At 39.4% G+C, this 27,577-nt stretch overlaps 2 protein-coding genes across 3 annotated transcripts in view; both read right to left on the reverse strand.

Moving 5' to 3' along the window:
- pter (phosphotriesterase related) overlaps positions 1-27,577 on the reverse strand; it is a 291,456-nt gene that overhangs the window by 128,173 nt on the left and 135,706 nt on the right. The window lies entirely within an intron of this gene.
- cables1 (Cdk5 and Abl enzyme substrate 1) lies at positions 4,032-26,530 on the reverse strand. 2 transcript variants are annotated; one of them, XM_062429766.1, is made up of 10 exons: positions 25,872-26,530; positions 18,564-18,635; positions 18,348-18,440; positions 17,037-17,114; positions 13,257-13,362; positions 11,401-11,557; positions 11,155-11,258; positions 8,634-8,740; positions 8,257-8,464; positions 4,032-5,934 (listed from the first exon to the last, which is right to left on the reverse strand). In XM_062429766.1, the coding sequence occupies exons 1-10, from the start codon at positions 26,444-26,446 to the stop codon at positions 5,794-5,796; spliced, it is 1,641 nt and encodes a 546-aa protein (XP_062285750.1). In that variant the 5' UTR covers positions 26,447-26,530; the 3' UTR covers positions 4,032-5,793. The 2 variants fall into 2 exon arrangements, with proteins under 2 accessions (XP_062285750.1, XP_062285751.1); XM_062429767.1 differs by lacking the exon at positions 17,037-17,114.

The raw sequence follows: 27,577 nt of genomic DNA on the forward strand, positions 1-27,577 counted from the left end.
TACTCTTGACGCTTATTTTAGAGTCGCATTTTTGCATCATATTACACTTAGCTATCCTACCAACATATGCACTCAAAGCAGGTTCATTTCTGTTTGTAAAAAAAAGTTGTTGCACATTGTGTAATTTCCTGCACATGTCATTCAGGATGAATTATTAAGAAAGAAGTTCTCATTTTATAATTTGCTCTGATAGGCTGAGCACCAACTGAATGTCCCTCCCTGCAGTCTGAATGATGGTGACCCTGGATTATCAATCCCTGGAATTAATTTTTTCCCCCTCTTAGATAACAGGACTAATCTAGAAAATAATCTGACAATAATCTGTTAAGTAATACAGCTCAAGAGCTGTAATTACAACAATCTTGCTGTTAAATGTAATAGTTATGTGTGGGATGCGAATGGTTTTATAAATATCAAACAGAGGTGTAAAGAGTACTGAAATATCTTGCTCAAGTAGAAGTGCTGTTACTTGACTGAAATTGTACTCAAGTAGAAGTACTTACTTCACAAAAAATTACTTCACATCTCAATGACAATCTCATATCCTGATATAGGTCATTTCATATCCCAATAACAATACCTATCCTGACATAGCACATTTTAATTCATTGATCAAATAGTTGGCCTGTTTTTGATGCAATGCATTTGATTGGTGTCCGGTCCAAGACGGATTTTCTCTTGCTCGCAATATCTGTTGATCATTTTAAACAACTTTTAAACAAATAAATAATTTACTCAGCAACGGATGAATGCACAAATGTAACTAACTACTTTACTTCATTTAAACCATACGCAAGTAAAAGTAAAATTAGTCTAAATGAAAAATACTCAAAAGTAAATAAAATAGCTACTTGATTAGAGTAATGTGAGTACTTGTAATTTGTTACTTCCACCTCTGATATCAAGAGTAGTAATCTAAGAATGATTCCACAGCAACTCATACATACTAACTGTTTAATATAATCAGTGATGTATCATGGTTGTATTTTTTCTGTTTCCTCCATGAAACAGTGCGCTTTTAGAAAATGCAATCAAGTCCAATTTAATGATACACCTGTTTAGAAATGGTAACTTTGTCGGGTTGTAAGTGAAAATCCAAAAACTGCTCATAAAACAAGTACTCAATAGTTTTGAATGTGAGTGCATCAAACAGCCTCCTAATACATTTTCAATGCCAGTTTTTGGGAACAGGACTGTTTCGTAAATTATGTAAATCATCACATCTGCTACTAACTAGCAGCCAAACATTTCTCTACCAGGATACTACAAACTCTGTGCTTCCTCTCACGGATGACCTTGAACTCGCATTGCTTTAAAAGATGATCTGAGTGTTTTTACTTTAAAGATCCATCAATAAATAAGTGTAAGAAGCGTTTAATGTCCTGCTTTGCGTCACTGGTTTGGTTTTCTGTTACAGTGGGTTCAGTTGTCTCTGAAATAGACTCTTGGGATGGAACAAAAGGGATTAGGTAGCCATGTCAAACATGAAGAGAGGATCAGATTTTCAGGTCCCCCCACAGTTTTTTCCCCTCCTCACCATCAGCCGGTGGTGGATGAAACACAACTTTGCTGTTGCTTAAGAGAGGAGTCTGTGGATTTTAGCATAAGAGTTACTTCTTCACATTAGACGCTTGGCTGTGCTTTGTGTTGATTAAAAATGTGCAAGTGTAGTCAATCTTGTAGTATTGCTACTAAACAGAAGCCAAGCAAAACCTCAGTGCTCACTTCTTCCTTGTTTACAAACCACTGCAAAAGGTGGAAAAGCCCTGAGTCACAGTATCATGACAGGAAAGGGGCAAAATGCCATTTCAGCCAAATGTTGTTATTTTAAAGGGAAGGGCAATAGACCGCAGCTTGCCCCAAACGATGGTACACATATTTTCACAATGAGGGTCACTTATGTGTGAGCAGGGCTCAGGAAGGGCTGTCAATAGACCCCTTTATGAGGCGGAGAGGGAGGAATTAGGCCGTCAATGGAGGGGACTTAGCCACGTATGCCATGTGTTCACACTCGTGCCCGGCCTGTTTGTTTTGATGGCAGCACGAGACTGGCGTGACTGTGGGCCTTGTTTACGTTGGATGTGTGTCAGGCAGTGGAGAGTTCCCACTCGATGAGAAACTGACCTCTCGGATTGCATCAGAGCCACAGGTGCAATTCATTTCCAGTCAAGACTCCTGGAGTCAGACTTACTGTACTGAAGTGATCATTCCTGACAGTTTGAAAGCATGAGTTATTATCCAGTGAGGTGTTTCAGTTTGTTAATGAGCCAAACAAAATGAACCATGATTAGGGTGTTTCATAAAAGTTAACTCTGAACGTCAATCTGTTTTACAGGATAGCTTCACAATGTTTTCAAGTCTGTCTTAAAACAATAGTCTGGTGCTCCTATGAACATTAAAACAGGCTTTGCTCACTGTTTTTATTCCTTATTCTGCCTTCATACTGACCATCAGCACGTTCCCTCAATATGCAAAAAAAAAAAAGAATATTAAAGATGTATTTAAAAGCTTATATGAAGCTAATAGAAGGCTTCAGTCATCAGAATTAGTCAAATAAAGTAGATCTTCCACAATTACAGTCTTAGTCTTTTTAGTATAAAATTCCCTCTTTGTGTCTAGATCGATTGTGTTTTCTGTTCAGCTGGAGTGGAAAGATTGTAAAACAATAAAAATAAAAACAGTAGAAGGATAGTAATTTTGAAAGATAGTGACTAATTTGGATGACTGAAGCTTCGTATTAGCTTCAAATAAACTTTTTATATACATACTTAGATTGAGATTGCATTGAAGGGAACCTATTAAAAGGAGGAATGGTTACAACAAGAGAAATGTGTCACTGTTTAGTTGGGCAGAGTTTCAAAAACTGAATCTATTCTTTAAGAATTCTTGGTTCATGAATTTGAAACAGACTTGAGACATTGAGAACAGATCACATTAAATCACAATAAAGAGAACTGTAGAGACACAGCCGTGATGTTCAAGGCCACACAGTAGGACATATTAAACATATAATATGGAGATTAAAAATAATAAACCAAAAACAAAGAAAATCACAATTTACAGAGCAGAAAATAACTTTTATATAGACCTGCAGTGAGCTCTGACACAAGCAGAGATGAACTCAGAACTGTTGTATTCTTGGCATTGCGGGTTCAAGTCTCATCTGAGTAACTCTCTGAAAATATTAAAAAAAGGCCCCCAGACAGGCAATTTAGTTTTTTGCAATAAATAGCATTTTCTAACCAAAACTATTGTTCTTTACAAATTAGATTTTGCTAATTGTGTTTTACAAGTGACATATCAGAATCCATAACATGGAAATGCTGTAATTAGTTTATTAGTTGTCAGCCCCTCGGATTTGAATACACTTATTTCTGGCTTTTCCTAATTTTAAGTAGTGAAAATGCTTTTCATCACAATGCTGCAGACAGACAAAATTGAACATTAACTTCATTTTTATTGCAACTGAGTGTACGTACTGTATGCGGACTGCAACAATGTGCAGATACTTCAGACTGAAAGGAATATGAGCTCAGATTTTAACTATGCAATAAGTGCAGCTCAAATCGAAAAGTGATAAATGCGACATGTCTGCAAAGTTGACTTTGACATGTAACATAAACTGACTCATGGTCACAGTGAAGCAGTTAAGAGGATCTTTAAGAGGGAAAAAAAATGCAGTTTCAGTGTGGCAGATTGATTGTAACCCCGGTTCAGCTTGAAGTGAAGCCTGAAAACTAGCCTGACCTGCACCAGGCTAGTCTGAGGGGGATGTGTTTCCATGGTAACTTAGGTCAGATTTATTTAAACTTGCTTTATAAAAATGAAATTTCTGAGAAAAAAAAAGTCAGATTTACCAAATTAAGTCAGGTTTTTACTGGTAATCTTGCATTATGAAACAACAAGCAGGTTGTTTTAAAGCTACTGTTTTCCTTCAATTCTAAGAACATACAGTCCAGTCAGTTTCGTTATTACTCAACATAGACTGGATTCAGGGGAAGCAAAAACCATATCAAAGTCCCATCTTGATTGAACAAGCAAAGCAATTTATTTACAAACATACACAGATAATAAGTGTCGCCCATGAGTCGTTCCTCACAGTCTTTAGTGTGCATCTTACAGCAAAATCTTTGGGCTTGCAAACAGAAATAAACTCAGTTTTATTTTCACTTTAAATCGGCATAATCCATCCTCCTCTCATTACAATTTGGTTTAGTGTTTGTGATCATTATACCTCAAATACCATCAATACTTTGAGCAAGTAATACCATTTTTCAAGTAGGCCTGCAATTCTGATTTGGTGGTCTATCAATACTCTGTTGTACTGTGTGAGACCACACAATTCAGTCCAGAACATTTCAAGGTAATACAAAAAAGAAAATCAAGTTGAGATACATACATGCCAAATAAATGGAATAAATTGGTCTCATTGTTAAAGTTTTCAATTTTCAATGTTTTTTTTTAATTTTTTTAAATAGATTTCAAATCAACAAATGCTGATTCACGTTAACTGCAATTGAGTGACCTGTCATTGATCCCTGTTGGAATCTCGTTTTGAGTTCCCCTCTCCAGAGAGGTCAGAAGTCAGGATCAGCTCAACAGCAGAGTCCCTGAATCCTGCTGGGACTCGGAGGCTTGCTCTAAGACATTTCAGCAGGGAGGATAATTACTGGTACAGGATCTTAACCTGCATCCAACAGGTGAAAGACGTTCTCTCTTTCAACACTAGAGCACTCTGCTGTTCTAAATACCAAATCCTGATCACTGGTTAATGGCATTTTAGCACTCATGAACAAGAACTACCTTCCTGACCCCATTACAGCACTGTAAATGTGCTATCAATACACTCTAACATAGAGCACAGGGAATACAACACTGATAAAAGTGGGTCTGGTCGCTGTAAGTCCATAGGAAGCATTTGACTGGTAGAAAATGAATGGAATACTTCAATGAAAATAGGAAGTCCCATCTGGTCTGCAAGTACCTGTGTACAAACAATAGTTACTTTTCATGCGGGTAGTTGTGGCTGGAAAATTGGGAAAAACAATGAAAATGTCCATTCGAATGATGTGTGTGGTGCCTATGAACACAACTTATTTTTCAGGGTCAGTTTCCAAGCTCATTAAAAGTCTGAAAAAAAAATGTCCCCTTGCCCCCATGTGTCTCTCGCAATATTGAAAAAAGTGCACTTTTTAAGACGATGACTTGCGAAAAGATGAGTCACTCTGTAGAATAACAGTCCAGCCAAAACCAGCCACTTTAAAAGGCTTTGTTTAAATCTTATGCAGGACAGGAGGCAACCAATCATACCAAAGTTTACACAAAGGCGATTAATCAAAAGAGATGATAAAAAAATGTTACAATCATTGGTTGTTTTTAACAGAAAAAAAAGTCCACCATCACAATCAAACAGAAAAGCTCTCTTAATCAACAAGAGAGGTCTAAAATATACAAAGTGAAGATGAAGAGATGGGAAACATGCAAACTACAAAAAACAACTTGATTTGCAGACAGTTTAACCCTTTCTTTCAGAAGTCTTTGTAGTGATGAATACAGAAGTCAAATAATGGAGAAATGTTTTAGAAATGTGTGTCCCTTTGGCTGATTTCAGGTCTCTGAGAGGAAGGAGAGTGTTGACAGTAGTGATGAGTGGCTGCAGCTGAGCGGCAGCCAGGGGTACCTTGAAGCTGTCAGACAGGGACGGGGATGGGTAGAAGCGGGAGGATGGATACTGTAGGAATCAGAAGATCAGAAGGAGAACTTGATGGTCGTCCTCCTGATGGGTCACTAATGCTAGGAAGTTTGCAGCAGGCGTCTGTAGTGGGGCATGATCTCATGCTCTGGCAGGTGCAGATTGAACTCCAGTGCCACCAGGACAGGGAACTCAAAGGCTATCAGCTCTCTGCGGTTGACTCTGAACCTCTCCTCCAGTTTCTGTCAGAAACAAAAAGATTTAAGACTAAACAATAGACACACAGAATGCTGCATTACTAATTGCTTCCCCATGACTCCTAACCACACCTGCTTATTTTAAGCAGCCTTTCATGAAGCCTGGCCCTGCATAACCTTACAGCAGATCTGGATAAGACTGAGTGAGAGAGAGTCAACACACACTACACTTAACACACAATTGATGTGCACTTCTCCTAACCAGACCACGGGTCATTTGAGACAGATTGGGGCAGAGCACCTAATGGGTACAGAAAAAAGTGGTTTCAATGGCACTGAGTAATTTAGAGTAATTTAGATAGTGCCACTATCTCGAGGTTACGAGTTAACGATATGAATTATCTCAAGAAAAACAAAAGGCTGACTTCTCAAGATAAATCATGGCTAGAGCTCATTCTCATCTGTTCTTTCCTGTTCGCTCTAAGTCTCCCTCACATTGACAGCTCAGCTATTTAAATCAAGCTCGAGATGTCTTTAGGTGGCTTAAAGTGGGTTCAAATCTGTCATATGATGTTCCTCTATCCACCCCACTTTCCTTTCTTTCATAGTCTAATGCAATGCTTGAAAGGTATTGTTAGGAACATCCCATAATGTTATGATCATGCTAACCAACCTGCCATTTGCCTGTGACACGGATGTCATTTATAAAAGGTACTGTTAATAATAATGGGTTCTCCTTGATGGCACTTCTGATCTCTGATAAATAGTATATGTAATAAGAAGAAATGCCTTTTGTGTTCTTGTGATAATGGTTGCTTCTTATCTTGACATAACAAGCTTATTTCTCAAGATAACAATATTGCCGATTACAGCATTAAAAAAATAACTGCATGCATGGCCGTTTCAGCTTCGATATTTGGCAGTAAAGGCAGGTGGCAAAAACTTGATGCTAAATGGGGCTTTGAAATTATGTCAAAGATGCCTATGTACTGCTTTGAGATATGAAGTAAGCATGCTAACCAGCTAGCTCCGGCCTGCCCTGTCTCATAATACTACTTTGTACCTCAAGAGGTGATAGAGAGTCACTGTAGCATCCAGTCTGCCCTGTCTAACATGAGTGGATGAAAACATAGTGCTGCCCTTCCGCAGGTTGGATTTATTCAAGCAACAGTCACCACTAGCACTGAATCAATACTTCTATAATACTTGGTCACTAATAATGCACTATTTATTTGGCACTAACGTAACATAATGTAACACCACCAGCTTTCTGGTGCTATGCTGCCCCCAACTGGGGTGTGGAGTATGAATTTGAAAGGTGGCCAGTTCTTACATATAGCATCTTTAAAACATGTGTTCCCCTGCAAATGCAACAACCTTTCCTCCTCCTATCTGTGTTCTTCAGCCTGAAAACAGCTTTTGTATTGAAAGTCACATTGCAATATTTATCTAGCTCTGTAGTTATGCTGTAGAGGAGTTGTAAGTAGTTGTTGACCATTTTTTCCCCCACCTACAAACACCACCGCTCCTAACACTGCTTTCAAGCAATAATAAGAGTCAATTGTGTCCCACAATTCACCATTGTACATTGTCAAACACCAGTTCAGTTGGACAGCTTAGACTTTAAAGGGGCATTTTGTAAATTTGATCATGTTTAGCATAGCTAAATCCCATCCCATATCATAACAGTATAAATAACAGAAACTCACAAAAAGCATAATAAAACAGTATGTTCTTCTTGATCAGTACATAGCTATCCCATGCTTATATCAAAGATTTTGAGAAAGGTATTCCATCCTTAAAAAAAAAATCTAACAAAAACATTCTATATAATAATACTGTATTATGTCTCTTACGTGCTTCATTACTACTTTAAACACGCCAAGGTGTACTGCATTGTGCCCAGGATCGACCCATATGTGGTATTGGGATGGACCTATTACAAAGAGTACAAAACTAAATGTCATTTTAGCCAGCTCTGAAGAAATTAACCCAGATCAAAAAGTTAAATGGGGTTAATTTGCAGCTGTAAAATCTTTCATTAAAAGCAGCACTTTACACATAAAAATCTGTTTACTCGCCCTAGGAAGTACTACTCAGTCTGTGAAAACAGATGTATCTCGAGTTTGGCTTGAGACTTCACATATTTAACAAAAACTCTGCGATACAAACTGATGACATGAAGTTTGAAAAGTGGGACCTGACAGCTAGACTCTCAGGAAAGACACTACTGAGCTGCATTATGGGAATTTTAGTGTTTTTAGAGCTTGAACCATGTTAGACACTAATCTCAGAACCTGATGCTTCAGTCTATTTTGAAGAGTAACATCACATCCTGTTTTTAGGTAAATACAAGGTCTTACTTACATCTATTAGCAGCTTCACTTCGTGCTTCTTGAGATCGCCACCAATCTTGGCTGCCAAAAGCACACAAGCTCCAGCACAGAGTTTACGATTCTGTTTGTTTAGTTTGCCTTGAAGAACAAGTTTTTCAAAGTAGACGAAAGCCATGGCAACTGTTGGTTCCTCGTAACCACATTCGTCCTGGGCCAGTTTTCTTATCTCCCTTTTCAAGCTGTACAGAGGTAAAATAAGAGAGAATGAAAAACAGAAAATGGGTGGAAATAAAGAGGAGAAATAAGTAAAACAGCTCACTCCTACATTATACATATATTTAGTTTAATCACAGGGGTTATATTTGTTCATAAATGTGAAACAAGCTGTACAATTTCAGCCTGCTTTACCTCCTAATCTTGCTCAGTGTTAGCCTTATGTGGGGGAACTTCTCCTTGAAGGTTTCGTTCATATCCTTTTTGAGGTCAGAGGGTTTGACGTATTCAATGACCGTGGTCTGAAAAGGAAAACCAGAGGTGGTGTCAAAATGACCATGCTTTCAGCAACGAGCAAAGTGACTGGATCCTCACACGCTAGTGTTGGATTCCACTATCTCACAATGAGGCTTTACTTAGTGCTGGTGTTACCTGTGCATCTTAAAAACCCCAGAGGACACAAAACAGAGTTGATTACAAGTACTTTCCATGCGTTCATAAGAGTTTAAAAATTCCTAAAAAAAATCCTTAGTACTGTACCTGCTGTAACATGCTGCAAGTACCAAATGGATGAGTCACATTAAGGCAATATACTGATTGGTTGAGAGTTTGGGGATTCAAATCTGCTTGGGCAAAGATCTTTGTCAAACAAAAAGTGCATTTCCAGCACTTGGTTGAATCACAGTTTAAATTTAAGCTGTTCTAGAGGCAAAAAAAAGACCTTTGCTGTTTCTATTGTTCTTCCTATAGGTTATAATTACATTGCTGAGATTTGGGAACCATGTTTTTTCGTACAATAGAGCAAGAAATACAAGCAGTGAGAAGACCAAACAGGCTTTAAACAAAACTCCAGGTTAGCAAATCTGAAGAAGGAAAAGGGGAAATGTAAAATAATTATCTCAACTGTCTGTAGTAAAGTTTTGAACTTCCTACCTTCCACACTGCATTTTATTGGACTTTATTTGACCTCCAAATAAAGTGGTATACATGATTTGGCAAAAGCCTTTCAATTTAGTCTAATTTTTCTCTTCCTTCCTGTGTACTGCCCTCTTTCTATTTTCTCTCTCCTCCCTCAGATATTTAAATACAGACTGGCAGATCAAAACACGTGCACAGTATATCCATGCATGCCACACATACACCCAATTTTTTATCTCGACTAAACACACACGTACCCTTTGCCCAATGGTTGAGAATTACTCTGTGGTAACCTTGTGTTGAACTCTATGTCCCAATCGCGCTAAAGTTAAAAATATTAATAATGTGTTGGTTTGTTTACAACCTGTCAGACCACTTGCATGTTTTGCCTGGATTTTTTTGTACCGATTCCCAGATCTGTGTATAATGTTATAATAACCAATAAAAATGATGGCCAAAAGTAAGACGGTAAGACAAAAGTTGTACAGAAAATATGAAATTATCCTTTAATAATGTGTCTACAGAGTGTGTGCTGAAGACTCACTGTATACAGTGGTGCTAAAAATATGAGTGTGACTCTCAGTATGCATGTATGGTATTGCAGGCACTGCATGAAGTGTGAATAATGGTATCCACCCCAAACACCATGCTACTGATCATGACCCACGAAGGAGAACGAATATGCTTTATCAATGGTTGTAGCTCTGAGAAATGAACATGAAGCAGGGCAGCATGATTCTGCATGACAGACAATCTAGTTTACTATGACCAGCCTCAACCTTACTTGCTGTATGTCACCACATTAAACATATTATTCCCTGTTTTACTCCAAGGATAAACACCATTGTTTAAAGTAAAAGACAAACGTGCTCTGTTACCACATTTAAAATGATAACAGACAGGTTTTTCTTGAATAAAGGTTTCCTCAATTGTAATAATGTCTTCTGCTTGAACTTGAAGGTGAAGTTAGGGAGTAGTGTCTTCTGAGCAACCAGTGTTAAACCTGTGAAATGCTGAGAATGTACTGGTTCCATTCCTGTAGTAAACACAATAGCCATTGTTGTGAAATGCTGGGTTTTGTAATTGGAGGAAGGGAGTAGACAAAAAAAAGAAAAAACCCAACATAGCCTGGCCTTGACTGAACATTTCAACTATGTCAGTCCTTGTTGTGTATTCTGACAGTCTCCGTAACAAAAACAGAGCCCAGGAAAGAATGAGGAGTGAGTCTAGTCAGGGTTTTGTTCTTCCACAAGAAAACATCCGTTCTTTTCCGGAAAAGTGTGAGAATGATTATTGCTGAGACACAAACACTAGCTGTTGCTCTGATGGAGTGGCTGTCTAAAAGCCAATGCCCACTACATGGGGATAAAGTATGTCTATTCATTTGGGCCCCAGAAGGTGGGAGAGAGTTTGGGCCAATGACCTTGCTGATTAAAACTGTCTGAAACATCCTCCTGGCTGCTTATCAAAAACAGCTGATAAAATTCAGGAGGAATTTTAAGAAAAAATAGTTGAGGTAGACGAATCTTTCCGGTGTGTTATTGTTCTTTGTTGCTCTTAACTGAGCACAAAAGATCCTTAATAACAAAAATAACCATTGAAAAAAATCATTAACAGTGAGTTATTGTAGGACATTTCAACAAAACATGTACAAACAGAAGTGGATCTATTTCAGTGAGTTGTGTCCTGGATATAAAACAACCTTTCCTTTCTGTTCTCAAGAGGACAAGGCTGCAGTTGCTGCTGTTGTTGTTGTTGCTGGTGGTACGTGTTAGATGCAGCTAGAGTACTTTCTCACCATGTACGAGGGGAAGATGAGAACTCTCTTGTGTTTTCCACAGGGCCACTGGGGGTCATCCAGAAGATTGGGGTCGTACTCGCGGAAGTCAACCAAATCATTCCCTGCCATGACAACACACACAACAACAGAGCTTTAGCCAAATGAATATTTGCGCAATTCCTTTTCCAATATTAATATAATGGATAATGGAGAAAACAACTGTGGGGCAAGGACACCAAAACATTTTGTAAGGAGTTGACGAACCTGTGTCTAGGCTGCTCTGGTTGCTGTTGGCTCGCCCCAAACTGAGGCTACGGTGACTGGCGTTGCGAGACTGAGAGAAGGACGACGTGGAGTCGATAGTGTTTCTTCGGCCACCCAGCACATTAGTGGGATATAAGAACTGGGTGTAGGACACAGTCTGAAAACAACACAGATGTAGATATAATGTCTGTTAGATCTTCACATTTCTTGCTCTGCGAGTTAAACCTGTTCAATCTCTTTCACAGCAGACAGTTGGACTTATCATAGCGGGTAAAGGCAAAGGTCTCACCAATTACATTATTTATAGAAACTGCAACAGTTTGCTATACCAGTTAGCCTGCATGCACAATACTAGAGCCCTGGAACTGACGTAATTAAAAATGAATACAGTCAATATTAATATAATAAATTGTACCAGTGCTTCCTGCTATGACATGTCAAAATGCTGCTGTAAAAAAATATGATTAAAAAAAAGTGTTTTGAGTTATAGGAATGATCTTGCTATACACCATACCAGGAATACACAAGTTTTCTGAGTTTATTTTCTCAATTTATTGCAATCACAGCACAATTTGTAAGATAAATAAACCGTTTTTTTTTTAGCATCTAAAGTCACAAACAGAAGTTAGTGTCTTTGACTTCTGTACTTTTACATATTTCCCAGTGAAATGGAATATATGGGCTTACAAGAATTGCTCCGCTAGCTACGAGGACACACAAGTGGTCATGCATGGTTTTATAAGATGGTTAGCTTGTTGTCATCCAAATTCAAATTTGATTGGATACATCTTTGTATAAGCCCCTGGCCTCAAGACAAGCCATCAAAAATATGAAAAAAATGAAAAAATGTTGTTTGTTTGTTTTTTGGGGGGCCATATTTAGCACATAACAAGAGAGAATTGAATAATAAGCACATTGACATGTAGAACTTGGAGTATGAATTTTTTTTTTTTACTGTGTATTCAAAGTAATTTGGCTGACTAGATAGCTTACGTATCAGCTTATGTAACAAGCTTAGTTTATCTTCCATCTAAATTCAAACACTGGTGAGCTATGACTGAGCAAAGCTCTGAAGTGCATAAACAATCCACACATTGATGAATGAGACATTTTTGTGCAAAAGAGTTGTTTAGCATGATTTAGCATTATTCTGGGTGAAATACCATAAATGCAGTATACTACTTTGGGAAGGTTTTGGAATGAATACAGGTATAAATGTCTTTTTCTAGAAAGTTACAAGCTACAGGGATAAGAAACTGATAAAAAGGTTCATTTAAGATTGTCTGTATGACAAAACGTTTTCCATCTTTTGTGGAATTATCATGGCATGGAGCAAGACAGAAATATTCTTCAATGTACCTGCAGGTGTGAATAGAGGAAATCCGTACCCAAAAGGTTATTTCAGTAATTTAAAAGGGAACTATTAGTGAAATGGGGGTTTATAAAAGGTCAACTACTTTAAATATAGAGATTTTAATCATTATGAAGTAGTAGGTTTACCAAGGCTATTGTGCTCTGTGCTTGTGTTTTAAAAACAGTTTTAAAATCATGGTTTTTCCTCAAAATGCAGACAGCAGCTTCCTAGCTACAAAAGAAATACATTATCCAGTTTCCACTCTGCTGCACCGTTTCCATTTCTTTTGTAGATAACTGGTAACTTTAGATTCCCCAAAACTGAATGTGAGTAAATCAATCAAGACACAATATACTAGGATTAAGTTAAAATTTGTAGCAGCAGTATATTTACAAAAAAAACATAATAGTCTTATGCAGTCTTATAATCATCTTTTTACCAACAATGAAGACAAGCTGAAACTATTCCCCCTACCACACAAACATTTCTGTCAGTTTCTCACCTTTCCATCAGCTCCTAATTCCACTCCCTCCAGCCCAATGACCATCTCCTTGGCACTGACCCCTCCTGAAGGGTGCCGCTGACGCCCTCCTTCCAGCTTTACATCCCTGATAAGCACAAGATCTTTTAGAGCTTTCACCATACAAACCATTTGTGCAGCTTCTTTAACTCCCATCCCTTTCCCTAACCTTGTTGCTGAGGCCTGTTATAGCTCACCTCCACATCTCTACCTCTCAGACAGGCCTTCTATCGATCTGCGCTCATCAGCTGGACTAGTTTTTTTTAATTGCCTGTGTCTTTCGGTGCATTTCAGGGCAATCAGAAATAGTGCACCCTTGAGAGGCAGGGTGGAGAGTACAGTTTCCTTCTAGCAGGCCACCCTCTTCCAACTCTGCTGCTGCCTCACCAACACCTGAAATGCCATACTGCTGTGGGAGATTTGCAGGAGGTCAAATGCTCTGCTGAAGTAGAAAACAGACGTCTGGAGAGTAAAGTGTGTCAGTGGAGCAAACAGTAGGAAGCCCTCAACTGAACACATTCTGTATGAGCAAATATTTCTGTATTTAACATATGCCACTGAGAGCATACGGACTGGTGCTACTACATGGAGTGCACCATTGAGTCATATTTAATTGTTTCAATTATATGTTTGAATATGAGAAGAAAAGTAAAATATGAGCCACAGCAGTAATACAAATACTGAAATGAACTAATTAAACACTGGTTACAGCTATGATTTAATTCCACTTGATGATTTTAGGTCACAGTCAGCAAAGGCTAATACAGCCTGTGAGCACTGACAGAAAAGATTACACGCCTGCAGTCCCCTTTCTTCACACTCTGCCATACTGAATAACTGATATCAAAGAGTTAATGGCAGGCTGAAGACTAATCCTTTCTGGTAATCTAAAATGTAACATCAAAAGATCGCTTGAAAACCAAAATACTCAGAATGGCTTAAAATAATAGCTTATAACCAAAGAGTAAAATAAAAATCCAAAATAAATATGCACCAGTGTTTATGTAATACTAACTTCAGCCTTATTTTAGCCCAATATTTGATTTGAAATTTTAGAATGACAGCAGACATTAAATCGTAACACTGCCTTGTTTTCCTACTCTGTGCTTATCTTTCCTGGTTCATTCTTGCTTTCTGTTCAAAGTGGAGCCCAGATAAATAGAAGAAATGACACAGTGGGCCCTCACATGACTCTCCCAGTGTTTTGATGACATGTGGGGCCAAACTGTTATAATAAAAACAGTGTTATCTGGCAAACAGGCACATCAGGACACAATGTTGACAGATGCATTAGAGACATGGAGATCCCCAGGCAGCAGACGTCTTGTAGGACAGTGGAGATTAAATGAAAAGGGGAAAACATAAGAGGTGGAAAGCTTTCTAGAGAGAGAGCTTTTCTACGAAGCCATCCAGAAAATAAAAAAAGGTTGTGCTTCAGTTGGCTGAGAATAAGGAGAAATGAAAGGAAAGCTCACATTGCTTAGTAACATGCATGAATAGGAATCACTGGCTTCAAACATCTGGATGTTAGTAGTGTTATGATTTATGCAAAGTGCTCTTTGTGCCCTACCAAATGTGTCTAAATGTAGTATCAGGTATGGGCTGGGTTGACAGGCTTGCAGTCATGTCACAATCTTGCCCAATTGTCACCCATTACACTAATATTATGAGAATTACTAAGTTATACTGTGAGGAAACTTGACCACTGAAAATGACCCAGTCTAACTGTTTTGGCTCCTGGACCAACATCAGTTTTACTCCACTGCCAGAAGTATTACCTAACATGCATGTCTTTTATGATCTGAGAAACTAGAGTATAAGGAGGAAACCCATGCCAACATACAGAGAACATGCAAAGTCCACACGGAAACGCCCAGGTCAATCCTATGGGGTTCAAGCCCAGGGACCTTCAAGCTGTGACACGACAGTGTCGCCCCATGAACAGATGTCCAATTAAACAGTGAGCATAGTTAAATGTTTTCCTTCCCATCAAGCAACAGTTAAACATTTTAGAAAACATAACTATTAGGGTTGGGTTGGTTGCTGGTTTTGCTGGTCCAGGCCGGTCTGATGTACCAGGTTAAACCGGTTTGATTTTATGTGAACTGACTTAACCAGCATTTGCAATTATGAGAGGGCTACACATTTCACACAGATGCTCCAACATTGGCAAGGTCAGTTGCTGCTGTCTACCCAGCTGGACGCCAAAAACGAACTGGAAGAGGTAGGCTGACCCGGGCTAACAGCCCAGATTGCACCAATAACCCCAAATAAACCAAGCCAGGCTACAGCCTACAGCAGTTTGTGTTTTAAAAACAACCTGCAGATACAAAAGGAATGCATGGATCATTTTACCAGCCTGCAATGGCAGCTGGCGGGTAATTATCATGGCTAGCATTGTTAGCTAGCATAGAATATCCATGCCATGACGTGGCATGTCATGCTTTTGACGTGCTGGTAGGCAGATTTTTTTTTTTTATACCTTTAGACAGAGCCAGGACAACTGTTTCTCCCTGCTTCCAGTCTTTATGCTAAGCTAAGCCAACTGGCTGTTGCCTCATATTTACATGCAGATACAAGTGAGGTATCGATCCTAGAATCGAAAACTTGGCTGAAAAGTAAGTAAGTATATTTCCCACACCAATACTTTAAATCAGTTACTGTTATAAATGAACTGTCCCCACATTTTAGAATACATTATTTAGGACTATACCTCTCAAAATTTGACGATAGTTATGAGGAAAGACATGAAGAACAAAGCAGCAGGCAACAGTCATCTATTAAAATGTTGTTTTGCAGTTACAACACTTGACTGAGCCAGCAAAATTCTAACTGTAAACTGTCAATTAGCAGCAATCCGCAGTCAAATGTGCATATTGGATAGTCCTGGGGGCTTATTAACTAGGAAATTCCGCAAACGGATTGAGCCTTTTATGCTCTTCACTAAGCCCCAGTATGGAGCTTTTCTTTTTGTGCATTGTATTCTCTGGTGTTTATCTGTCCCTTTTCTCTTTGACTTCCTCCAAAACACACTGTTTCATGTGACTGGGGCGTATCAGGACCACAACTGTAACAGAGCTATACCCATGTAAACCAGGTGGGAGGTTTTGAGAGACAGTGTCTGCTCCCATTACAGTCTTGTGTAAAAAAAGAAAATAAGCGATGTCTACACATAAGCCAGAGATGTTTTTTGTTCTAGTGCCATGAAATGTAAACTCTAAACCCAGTCATAGAACAAACAAAAATGGTTAATGACAAACTGTAATGGCTGTGAAAATACAACAGAAACTCCAGACTGCCAGAATCGTTAGACCAGTGAACAACAGATGACAATAAATTAATGATGAATCCCTGCTTAGGTATAAAATCTATGAAGAGCAGGCACCTCAGGAGAGGTGAATCTTAAATGTTACACAGAAAAGCCAGCGACAGTTGCAACAGACAAAAATGAGTTGACTTGAACAAAAAAGGATGAGAGCCAAAAAGCCACCAGAGCCATTGTGAAAAAAAGCAACACAAGCAATAAGCATTGGGCTACAGTGTACTCTTTTCAAAATTAAGCATTGAAACCCCAATGCAACCCACTGTTTATTCATTAATTAAACCTTAAAAAGGTAAAAATGCATCCACCAAAACCAACCCTTAGTGATGTATGCACCAAAGGAGAGTACATCCATAGAAAAAAGGGATGAGAAAACAAAGGGAAAGAGGGAGCACAGGCTGGAGGAAGTTACGAAGTTTGGCATGCTGTAGGATACATACCCTGCTTGGCTACAATCTCGATAGGGCAGGACAGAAAATACACTATAGAAGGATCTTCTGCCACTGATAAGGACTATCCTATAAAAACAAAAATGGTAAACAAGCTAATCAATATCTATCTGACAAGATCCACAGGTTAAAGTTGGAGAGAGTGTACAGTAACAATTCAGAATGAGGAGAATGAACTAAGACTTGAGTGTGTTGTTTTGCAGTATATATAGCATGTAGTCAGTGGTTTGGGAGCAACAAATGTTGCATGTTTGTTACATGTTACAAACAGAAATGCAGTATCCAATCAGAGAAGTTTCCCGGTGACCGTATGTCAATAGCACAGGGGGCAGAATAGCTCTATTTTAACACTACAGCAATCACAAAACATCTTCATTTAATAGCTGCAGCTCACAGACACTTGATAAATTTTACGACTCGGCCAAAATCATCATCAGAATGTAAACAACACATGAGTCACAAAAATGACACTTAATCAACAAGCAGTTCTTAATAGTGTGGAAAATCCATCTCAGCATTCTTCCACATCAGATGTGGATCTGGATATAAAAACACATCAGAGGAAAACTAGCAGATGACTTAATTTTACAAGTGGAACTTACCAAAACATAAATTGACTGTCTAAACAAGATGACTGCCTCAAGCTTCAGTTACTGTGCTATCTTCTTGTGCTTCCAAATCAACCAAATACTGAATAATATAACTGACAACTGGCAAGTATAGTTGCACTTAAAATTATTCATGTCAAAAGGAATTCATTACTCAAATAGCACCAGAACTAGACTCTACATGATAAAACACCCAGAAGAAAGGCTGACTAGTGAATTATCTTTCCAATACAAAGAATGTGACAGTGATAATGATAAAAAAAATTACAAGAGCTGCCTTAAAACTTCATAGGCCTCCTGTCCTGGACTGCAACAATCTTTACTTACATTTTACGCTGTAAAACATCAACCACTGTGCCAAAATATGTTGTTAAGGGATTTGGAGTGTAAATGATTATGTAAACTGTGACAGTGATTTAGCTTTTGGTAGTCAGTGATTTCCTTGTGTGATAACAAATCTACAAAAGTGATTGAAGTAAAACACAACATATTAAATTCATTGTAGATATGATTCTCAATCAATTACATTTTTTGTGTAAATTTGAATGACATGCTGTGAATTGGCCGGGCCAGCTCGCTTGAGATGTGTAATGTGAGAAACATCCAAATTGCAGTTCATTGACTGGGAGCAGCTTGCCATTATCCACTGAGGACTTGTCTGTTGACTAAAGGACAACGTTGTATGCCTCCATACCTTCCGTTGCGCATATCATGTTGCCTCATGTTCTTTATGAAGTGGACTTTCTTGAAGCTCTTTGGTCGGGGTGAACCCGATAGGGTTCGGCATCTAAAATGTAAAACAAAAAATATCAGCATGTCAAAAAACAGAGAAACTGTGTCAGATACATCACACTGATCTGAAAGGCTCATTTTAGACACAAAAATGTAATAGCAAATGTAATAACATTACCTGCGTAGAGGAGCATTCTCCTCAATGTCCTCGAGCGTTTCAAGGGAAGAGCGCTGAGAGATGAGTCTTCGTCTAGGCAGACATAGAGAAAAGTATTAAGTGAGAGGATGTGAAGAAACATCCATTAACACAACAAAACCCTTCAGAAATAAGTGCTGATCTAAAAACAGCTCTAAGAATAAATGACTGGCAAAATAATAATAACAATCCTTGTTATCATAAGTTTTTTTGCCGTGACAAACACACTGGGCTGCAAAGCAATTTCATTAAAAGGCACAACACCAAAGTCAATTCCACAGCAATACCTAAATGGCAAGAGTAGGCACTGACAATCCATAAGAGGTCATTATCCTGAAAATTGAGGTCAGTCTAGCTTTTAGAATAAACCAAGGTATCGGCAATCACAAAAGCTGGAGGGAATTTTTGCCCAAATCCCCATTTACCTACTTAGTGCAAAGCAATGGCTCAATAAGTGGATAAAGCTGCCGTTCACCACACTGAGTGGGTTGTAAAACTACAAAGAAACTGTATGGCATATCACTCATCTTTCAGTGACTAACAATTCATGGTGGGGTGTCACTTGATAATTTTCGATATTTGCACCATTATGATACGCACTACAATACCACCTTCAAAACCTTAGTTGGAGGAATATAAATGTGTAAACCATGTAAAACCACTGAATAAAATACAAGATTATTGATTTGGATCAGAAGATATTTGATCCAAGAATACGTTAACAAACCTTAGAATCTCAGTAAGAATTCAATGCCAAGTTTTGATATATGGTATTTTTCAATACTCCCTGCTATATATGCATTTCAGTATATGGTTCAATACCCAGCTCAAGCAATAAGTACATGTATATTCACCATGTGCCTTGGAACAAAAGTCAAACACCACTGTTAAATTAACACCTGTCCCTGTATGTTCTGTGGTTAATGTACAAAAATGAGCCTTGGACAGTTGAGTTATGATCGCCACCCATCAACACCACCATGTGCCTGTGTGGTCAATGATCACTCCTCAATCTTGAGCAGATCATAAACAGAATTTTCCAGGATCAGAGCTGCTGAGAGGATAACGAGTTGGCTCTGCAAGTACTTTGTGTAACACATTTTTGTCACAGATGGCCTTTATTTCACACTTTAGTTGCACGACTCAACAGGCTAATTCTGCTGCACCACTTTTTTTTATGATCGGCTGCCAGTTTCAGAAACAAACCCACATGTGATAGCTAAGTATGCCTGAGCTGTTCCAAAATTAGGTTGTAATTGCATGTTTAGTACCACAATAGCAACTTAATCCAACTCATTAGTCGACTTTACAAAGTGACCACATTTAAAGGAGTGGAAATTAACACATTAGTGGTAAGATAACAAAAAACCTGACACATTCTCCCATGGGGTCTATCCGTCATCAAGTGCTAAATAAATCTGCAGCAGTCTTACAACTCGGAAAAGCCAAGTAAAAGTGCAAACAATTGACTGTTCACACCATTCACACTATACATCATCTTTGCACCATCTATTTCCACAATACACCATGTGTTGTAATGCTGTACACCCTGCAGCACGAGGACAAACTGATGACACTCGACCAGACCGACCCCCTCTTCACTGAGCTTTTCAGCTGAGAGGAGAGACAGTGAAGCATAACGCAGAGTGGCTGGTTAATAAACAACAGAGCTTGAGGACAAATTAACGAAAGATGACTCTGTCCTTGAGGATCTCCCTGGGTTTAAACCAACATGAGCTGAGTGAATGCTGTACACCCGAGGAGATGGGGTGGGATAACTGTTTACATGAGGAGCCAGACTGTTGAAGCAGACAAGAAACCGAGGGCCATTATATCAGCCAACCCTCTGCGTTTTATATTATGACCCTAATGGTCATAAACTATGGCAAAGAACATCAAGTTCTGATAAAGGGCATAAGCATAAACTCTAATTAAAAGAACAGTGGGCAGCTGAAATCACCACTGTCTCTGCTTACGTGAGATGAAAGGGTCATTATGAAGGGTCTGACCTCTGCCTGAAGGTCAGACGTGTGGGATCATGTGATTTATGGTCAGTCTTACATCATCCTCTTCCAGTGACAAGCCTGAGATGGATTGGCTGGATAAGGATCCGCAACTACAGGTTGTCTAGGATGATAGAGGCTTTTAGTTTTCTGACATTGATTGTGATCTTCATTTGAAATTTAAGTCAGATATGCTCAAACTATTCGATGCCAAATAAAGCTCTCTGAAAAATGTAAGTCTAAACATGGCATCCTGCTTCTGTATTTTGATGTATTTCCAGGTGAAGTTGGATTGTGGCATGGAATACACTGTCTTTACCTAATGAGAAAGGAAAATAATTACAATTGAGCTTACTTAAAGCTGTACTAATTGATATTCTTACTAGAGTTAAATGACCATTTGCAATGTGAAAGGGATCGCTCATAGTAACGAACCCACAGAGAATTATAACCTGATTCTGCAGTTCCCCTGAGCCCTACAAACAGTTTTAGTGTCTTTCAGCTCTTTGTTTTGGCAACTTTAATGTTTTGGTTCACTCTCACCTCCCTCATCAGCTTCAGGTAGGCTCACTCTATACTGTCTGCCTAGTACCAAACAACAGACAGACATTGTTAGCATCTTGCTGCTCACACATTGCAGCAATTAGCAGCTAAAGAGTTGGTGGAGAACAAAAAGAGCTAAAAGGAGACTCATAGTCATAGGCTGGCCAAAATCACCACTTCAAATGAATTTGAATGTTTCTCCCTGTCTGCTGAATGTATAAAATAGGTAACTGTTTCCTTTCACTGCCATTACAACTTTGTTACTGTAGGTGACAATATGTCAATGTTCACCCTCCAATCAATTAATACAAGTTTAATGGAGGATATATTTTATATTTTTTGAAGTATATATTATAATGCAAAAAAAACACTGAAAAGTGCTGCTTAAACTAATATACGACTCACATAAGAAACAATATTCCTATTTGGCTAAAGGTCACAATTCCAGTTCATGTGGACACACATGAACTGTGCTTATGAGCCCTTTGATCTAGCCTCTGTACATGAACAGCAGCAGGACGTGCTTTTAATCCAAAAGATGTTTTCCAGGCCATAAAAATCCTGAAAACAATAACATGGGCCAGGCCACTCATTGACTTCAGACACAACGCTACCAACTAGGGTCAGAGTGGTTGGTTTTTTATCCAGTTTGACATGAACAAGGCCCAGTCAGACGCTTCAAAGAAGCCTCAGTGTAACTTAGTGGTAAATGAGCAACAACAAGTATCCTTCAGTGTCTCTGAAACAATTCCTGCTATTGTTGCCTCAAGTGATATAATTCAAGTAAATACAACCCATACTGCATTACCGATTTCTACAGCAAATGCATTACCATCGCCTTGCAATGAAACAAGCTATTGATAATCATGCCTAGTAGTGCCTTGCAATGAAACTATAAAACTCAAGTGGACTATTGAGATGTGGAGATTAAACAGTTTCACACGTACGCCCTGTTGGCAGCTTGCCACAGGACATAGTCTTCTATTTTTCTGAAGTTCGGCTGAGTGAAAATAAATGTAATGTTAGCGGCTTCTTCACACAAATACGACCAATGCAAACCAAAATGTGGTTATTTTCTGATTCTTTTTTAAAAATCCAGTCAGGGCAGTTCAGCTTCTTTGGTCCTAATATGCACTGGGAAAACAAATCAGCACATTTGAAAAAAAAAATGGTTTGGGTAAAAAGTAACTTACAGAAACACAGATTAAACAATGACAACAGCAATGTACTGCACTGTTAGCTCCTCAGGGTGACAAACAGGACAACTCTTGAGGCCATCTTGAAACTGCATGACGTAAAACACATGCTGACCCTTGTTATTCTGTCATATATTTGCAGTGGGTCATACCGTATGGGGGGGGGGGGCTGCATTTGCTGACAGCTCAGGCATGGAGAGACGCTGTGAAGGAAAATTAAGCATTCTTATATAATCCTGTGATTATGCCAACCATGACTTCACCCAACAACAATCAACCTCATAACCAGAAGAATGTGACCCAATCATATAAAATCTCCAGAGGACCATTATAATGGGTGTGCTGCTTGTTTTCCAGCCACAGCTTCTGCTGCCTCATTCTAAAAAAATGCTGTTAAAATACAGTACATGCTTCTGCACTGTAATAGTGTGATGGAAACTTAACTGTGACAGGATGTGAGAAGATTTAGTCTGGCTGGGTTTTAGAGAAGAAAGCATGAAGTGAAGATTGCTCTACACTTTAGGCAGACAAGGCCAGATGGTAATCGTTGTGCTATATTTAAAGCACAGCTCTTGGTGTGCTGATTCATGATGGATGAATGCTGAGGAGTGGAAGGGAAGCTGAGAATGAAATCATCCATCATTTTCATGCATTAGATTCTGATGAGGATATGGTCTAAAGCAGCTTTGGCGGCACATCAGAGACTCTGTGACTTCCTGAATGGGAGCCGGACTAAAGGCCAAAAAGTCTGAGGGGAGAGTGTGTCTCTGATGCCCCTGGGAGAGGAAGTGGAGGACAGAAAATACAGAGTGGAGAGCCGGGCTGCTTCTCAGAAAGCCTGGGCATCCTGCCTCTCCCAGCTAGGGACCTCTGGACACGTTTCCACCAGCTGCCCTCAGAAAACAAACCAGGCACTGTGCATAGCACTCGTCTGTCTGCACGTTGGTGGAATATGGCCGTGCTCCATCAACAGGTTGCTTACTTCTCCACGTTAGAATTCAATTTGTGTGGACGACCTCCAAGCACATTCCAAAATTAGTACAGTCAGGTTTTAACAACTTCATACAGTATTTACTAACAGAACAGAACGGTTGACTGGAAAAGGCATGCCAAACATGCAACATTGTGGTTAGAGCTGTGTACTGAATCCTAATACTTTTTGGATACCAACTGCAATGAGTATCAAAAGTATTAAAAACTGGCATTTCATGCTTTGATAGGAGATTTTTGGATTTTAATCCTAACTTTACCAGATTTCAATGGTATTTTCTTACAGCATACTGCTTGTGTTTAACATGTTGCTGTGAATAAAAACAGGGTTTTGTAGAAAAAGATGTTTATGCTTCTCAAAGAAAACTGTTAAAAATATATTAATGTGGAATCACAAGCCAAACTCAGGCATTGTATCAGCCTTACTTTTTCAAATGGTACACTAACTGTGGTGGAGATGTATTTCAACTATGCAGTGGGTATTGTTGTGAAATACAATATAATGCAATTCAATACCACATGCATATACTATTCACTACCATTCAGTTCCACCATGTGCCCATTTGAACTAAACAATGTTCACTACGAGCCTGAAAGTTGACACAAAGTTCACACCACAATGTCCATTTAGCATCTGTTCCAGAGCTTTTGATGGTATTACACAATCTTCCTCAGCAGAAGGAGTTGTCATGGAAATACAAATGTCTAATTTTCTGTTTTGTTTGGCACTTTAAGATCGACCAAATTTATTTTGAGCCTTTGTATCAATTCAGCAGTTTATTTGTGAAGCTTTAGTTCATTCTGTTGTACTGGACCGAATTTCTACAATTTTGTCCATTTCCAATATATTATGAGCATAAAAGATTAATTGTGTCTTGTATAACTGATTTAATGCATTTCATTAAAAAAGTACAGATTAAAGACACTGGCGGCACTTTTTCCATGAAGTCAGGAAGGGGAACTAGATGCTTATTGAGTGTTTCACCATGAAACAGCTTCCTGAGAAGTCTGGCAGCAACACCAGAGGGAGGAGAGGATTTGGGTAAGAGGAGGACTCTGAGTGGGAAGCAGAGCGGAAAGGATTTGACAGCAGGTTCTGACAGTGAGAACCATGAGACGACTGTTACTGACAGCTGTCCCGCTGCGATGCAAGACCCTCCAAACTCTACTCGTGCCTCTGACACAAAGAAAACTAGGCAAAGAGGGCAAATAAAAAAAGCATCCACATGGAGGAGCAAGCCCCGGTTGAATGTAGAGCTGAACAAGGGTGTAGAGTTACAGGATGTTTACATCATGAAGGAAGAGACAGCAGGTGTGGGCCAGGTTTTGGAATGACATCCACTAAAAGTAATTCAGGAGCTATCCACATTTAACCATATGAGCAAGTAAGTAAGACAGAGAAGAAAACAGAAACTAAAAGAAACAGATTAGGTGTGCTGAGTTTGCTCTCCAAGGAAACTAGGTTACAAGTCCACAGCTGTTGGACCTCCAATCATATGTTTGTGCCCCAGTCATAAGGCAACCACCTAGGCTACAACCACCTGCATGGACTCATAAGCAAATAGCAAACTTTCTCCTCCTGCTGTGTTTTGCTGTGTCCAGTGTTGCTTAGAACCAAAAGTATATTTTCTAAACAGCTGACTGCATGACTCATTCATTCAGGGCTCTGCTCTTCACACACTGTAAGTCCCAAATAAGTTGTTCATTCAGTCTTTAAACCTCAAAGGCCCCCTCCAGTCATGTTGTAAGACATATAAAAAAAGCCTCAGCTTGGTTTAATAACATATGTCTGATATGTTTTTTTTCCCGCACATAAAAAAGTTCAAATATTTTGTTAAAAATACTTAAAATCATGTTTACTCCTTTCTCATCAAAACATCAGAAATACAAATATGCAAATGTTGTTTATTTCAAAAGTTGAAATACTAGGAGCAAAATGTCTCCTTCATTGTGCAGTCCATTCTCAATGTATGTGCAGCAGATGGATGTGGAAAAACTCTGCTTCAAACTCAGCATATACATCCTGCACAGTGAAGATCAAACATCCAAGTACAGCAGGAGCAAAAAAGCTTTTATGACTTGAGAGCGACTTTAATTTAATAACTGATTTGTAAGTGCTGCATATGCCAAGTTATGAAATGCACAAAAAACTACAGATCCACTAAAATTTAGCAAATGAAATCATAATCTGGCTGCTTATCTGCTGACAAACTAAATGCAATAAGGGGGGTTTCTCAGTGGCATCTTATTAACTGTGAATATGCAACATGATTTTGAAAACATGAAACCTTGACAGTTGTCTGCAGGACTAATTGTGACTTTACTAAACATGCATGAGGACTGTATGCACCTTTGCAAGCTTGCAATTGCAGATGGTCTGATATTTGGGATCTTTGGGCAGGAAAATAGTTTTTTTTTTACTAGCAATGATCAGATCAATGTACATTTCAGTCACCTGGCTGTGCAGATCCTGCACCTCTAAAATCATCACGTCACAATTTACACTGTAGGCCTACTGCATGTTCCCCACTTAAGTAAAACCGTTTATTCACAGTTACCTTGACCTCTGCAGCTCTATAGCAGAGTTGGCTATCTGTCCTCCGTCCAGGCAGTAGTTCTGGGAGGCTTGCCTGGAGTAAGGGGCAGGTAGGATTCCCTGAGTGTACGTCTGCAGCCTCCCTCTAGTCGAGACTGGGACCGCGGAGAAAGGCGAGCTGAACGTAGAAGGCAAGAAAGCGTCGCCCTCTGTGTCTGTGCCAGCTGGGGCAGCTGCGGGACCCGTCCCAAAACTGGACCGACTGCTGGATAGGAGAGCCTGGTTTGCAAAGGCGAGCGCCTGGGCGGCCGTGGCAGCAGCAGAAGCAGCAGCTCCGGCCCCGACAGGAGCCCCGTATGCCGCCGAGCGCTCCGGAGAAACCAGGCTGTGTCTAGTCCTTGCTTCAAGGGAGTTATCCTCTTCATTGTGATTGTCTGCTTCGTCTTGCACGGGTCGCCCATCTAGAGAAATGTTGCTGAGAAAAGACAGCGCCGCTTGCCTCCTCCTCGGGTCTATGCGTTTCCGTGTATGCTCGATACTGGAGTGTTTTATCTGTAGCGTGGCTGTGGATGTGTTGCTGCTCGTGGCAGCCGCCATGGTCCACTTCCAGTGATCCGAGTCCCGGCAGCAGCGAGCTTACCTTGCTGACATTAATATTGTGTTAATCGTGCTTGTGTTGGTGGTGAATGGTAGTGGCCTGTCTTTTAAGTACATGCGTTTAAGTGGGTGAAAACAGGGAGGTCACGTGTGTGCAGTATTGTGGCATCACAGGGAACATTTGGACCAATAGGCTGTCAGGAATACATGTGTGTTTTTTTTTTGTTTTTTTGTTTTTTACCTTTTCCTGACTGCTGAAGCCTCCTCTCGCTTGTCTAGCAGGGTATGCCAAAATTACATAAACTGGTCACCGCACTGTGTAATCTGAATTATACATCTCCAGTTTTGTTACATATTAACTCACACTTGTCGCCCTTCTGCATTGGTTTGCATAGCACAGCACTAAAAGCATTTTTACATGAAGGCATTAGGAACTTTGCGAGCAGCTTTCCAAATCTTTCTAAGGCATGGCGATTAAAGAGCTGCCTGCATGCTTCCTCAGTCCTCACAAGGCGCAGTTTTATGCACAATGATCAATGGTCTCTGACCCGAATGGGGCCTGTCTCCGTTTGTTTTGAGAAAACAGATCATTTTCTGAACTGTGCAAGTCAGCATCCCTGTGGCAATATCGCCATCTGTCTGCTTGACATGGACTGCGTTTGCTGTTTTTGGCCACATAACCCCTTCTTAAATATGCCATCTAGTGGTTTTTGTGTTGGAGCTACAGCAGGCCGTGCTGGGGATGTAATAAAGTTATAAATGAATATGTCCTTGTGTGTAGCAAATTTAAGCCTATGGATGATGATACTCACTCCCCAAAGTAAGTATGACTTTTTGTTTGTGGAAATGGGCATGAAAAAGAGGACATCCAGCACAAAATATGCTGACCTCTCAGGTGTTGAAATTCTATTTTAAAGTCTAAATAAAGCAATACGAAATATGTGTTCTACACAGTTTTACACACCACAAAAAAAACGTGTTTATTAACCAAATTGACTGAAAGGCTGGCATGTGTCCCCTGAACCCATAATTTATTTTCACCCATTGAAGTTTAGTGTCAACATTACTCTTTGAAAATCACCTTGAGTATTCAGATGGACATCATGACAGTTCTCCAAAAGTGAAGCCAAA

This window comes from Scomber scombrus, chromosome 11 (genome assembly GCF_963691925.1).
Source record: "Scomber scombrus chromosome 11, fScoSco1.1, whole genome shotgun sequence".
In the NCBI taxonomy this organism is placed as follows: Eukaryota; Metazoa; Chordata; class Actinopteri; order Scombriformes; family Scombridae; genus Scomber; species Scomber scombrus.

Coding starts and splice junctions, on each gene's coding strand:
- cables1 (XM_062429766.1), bottom strand. CDS start 26,446: ATGGCGGCTGCCACGAGCAGCAACACATCCACAGCCACGCTACAGATA. Junction 17,115..18,347: donor CATGATATGCGCAACGGAAG/GTATGGAGGCAT, acceptor TTGTTTTTATAG/GATAGTCCTTATCAGTGGCA. Junction 11,259..11,400: donor CCAGAGCAGCCTAGACACAG/GTTCGTCAACTC, acceptor TTGTCATGGCAG/GGAATGATTTGGTTGACTTC.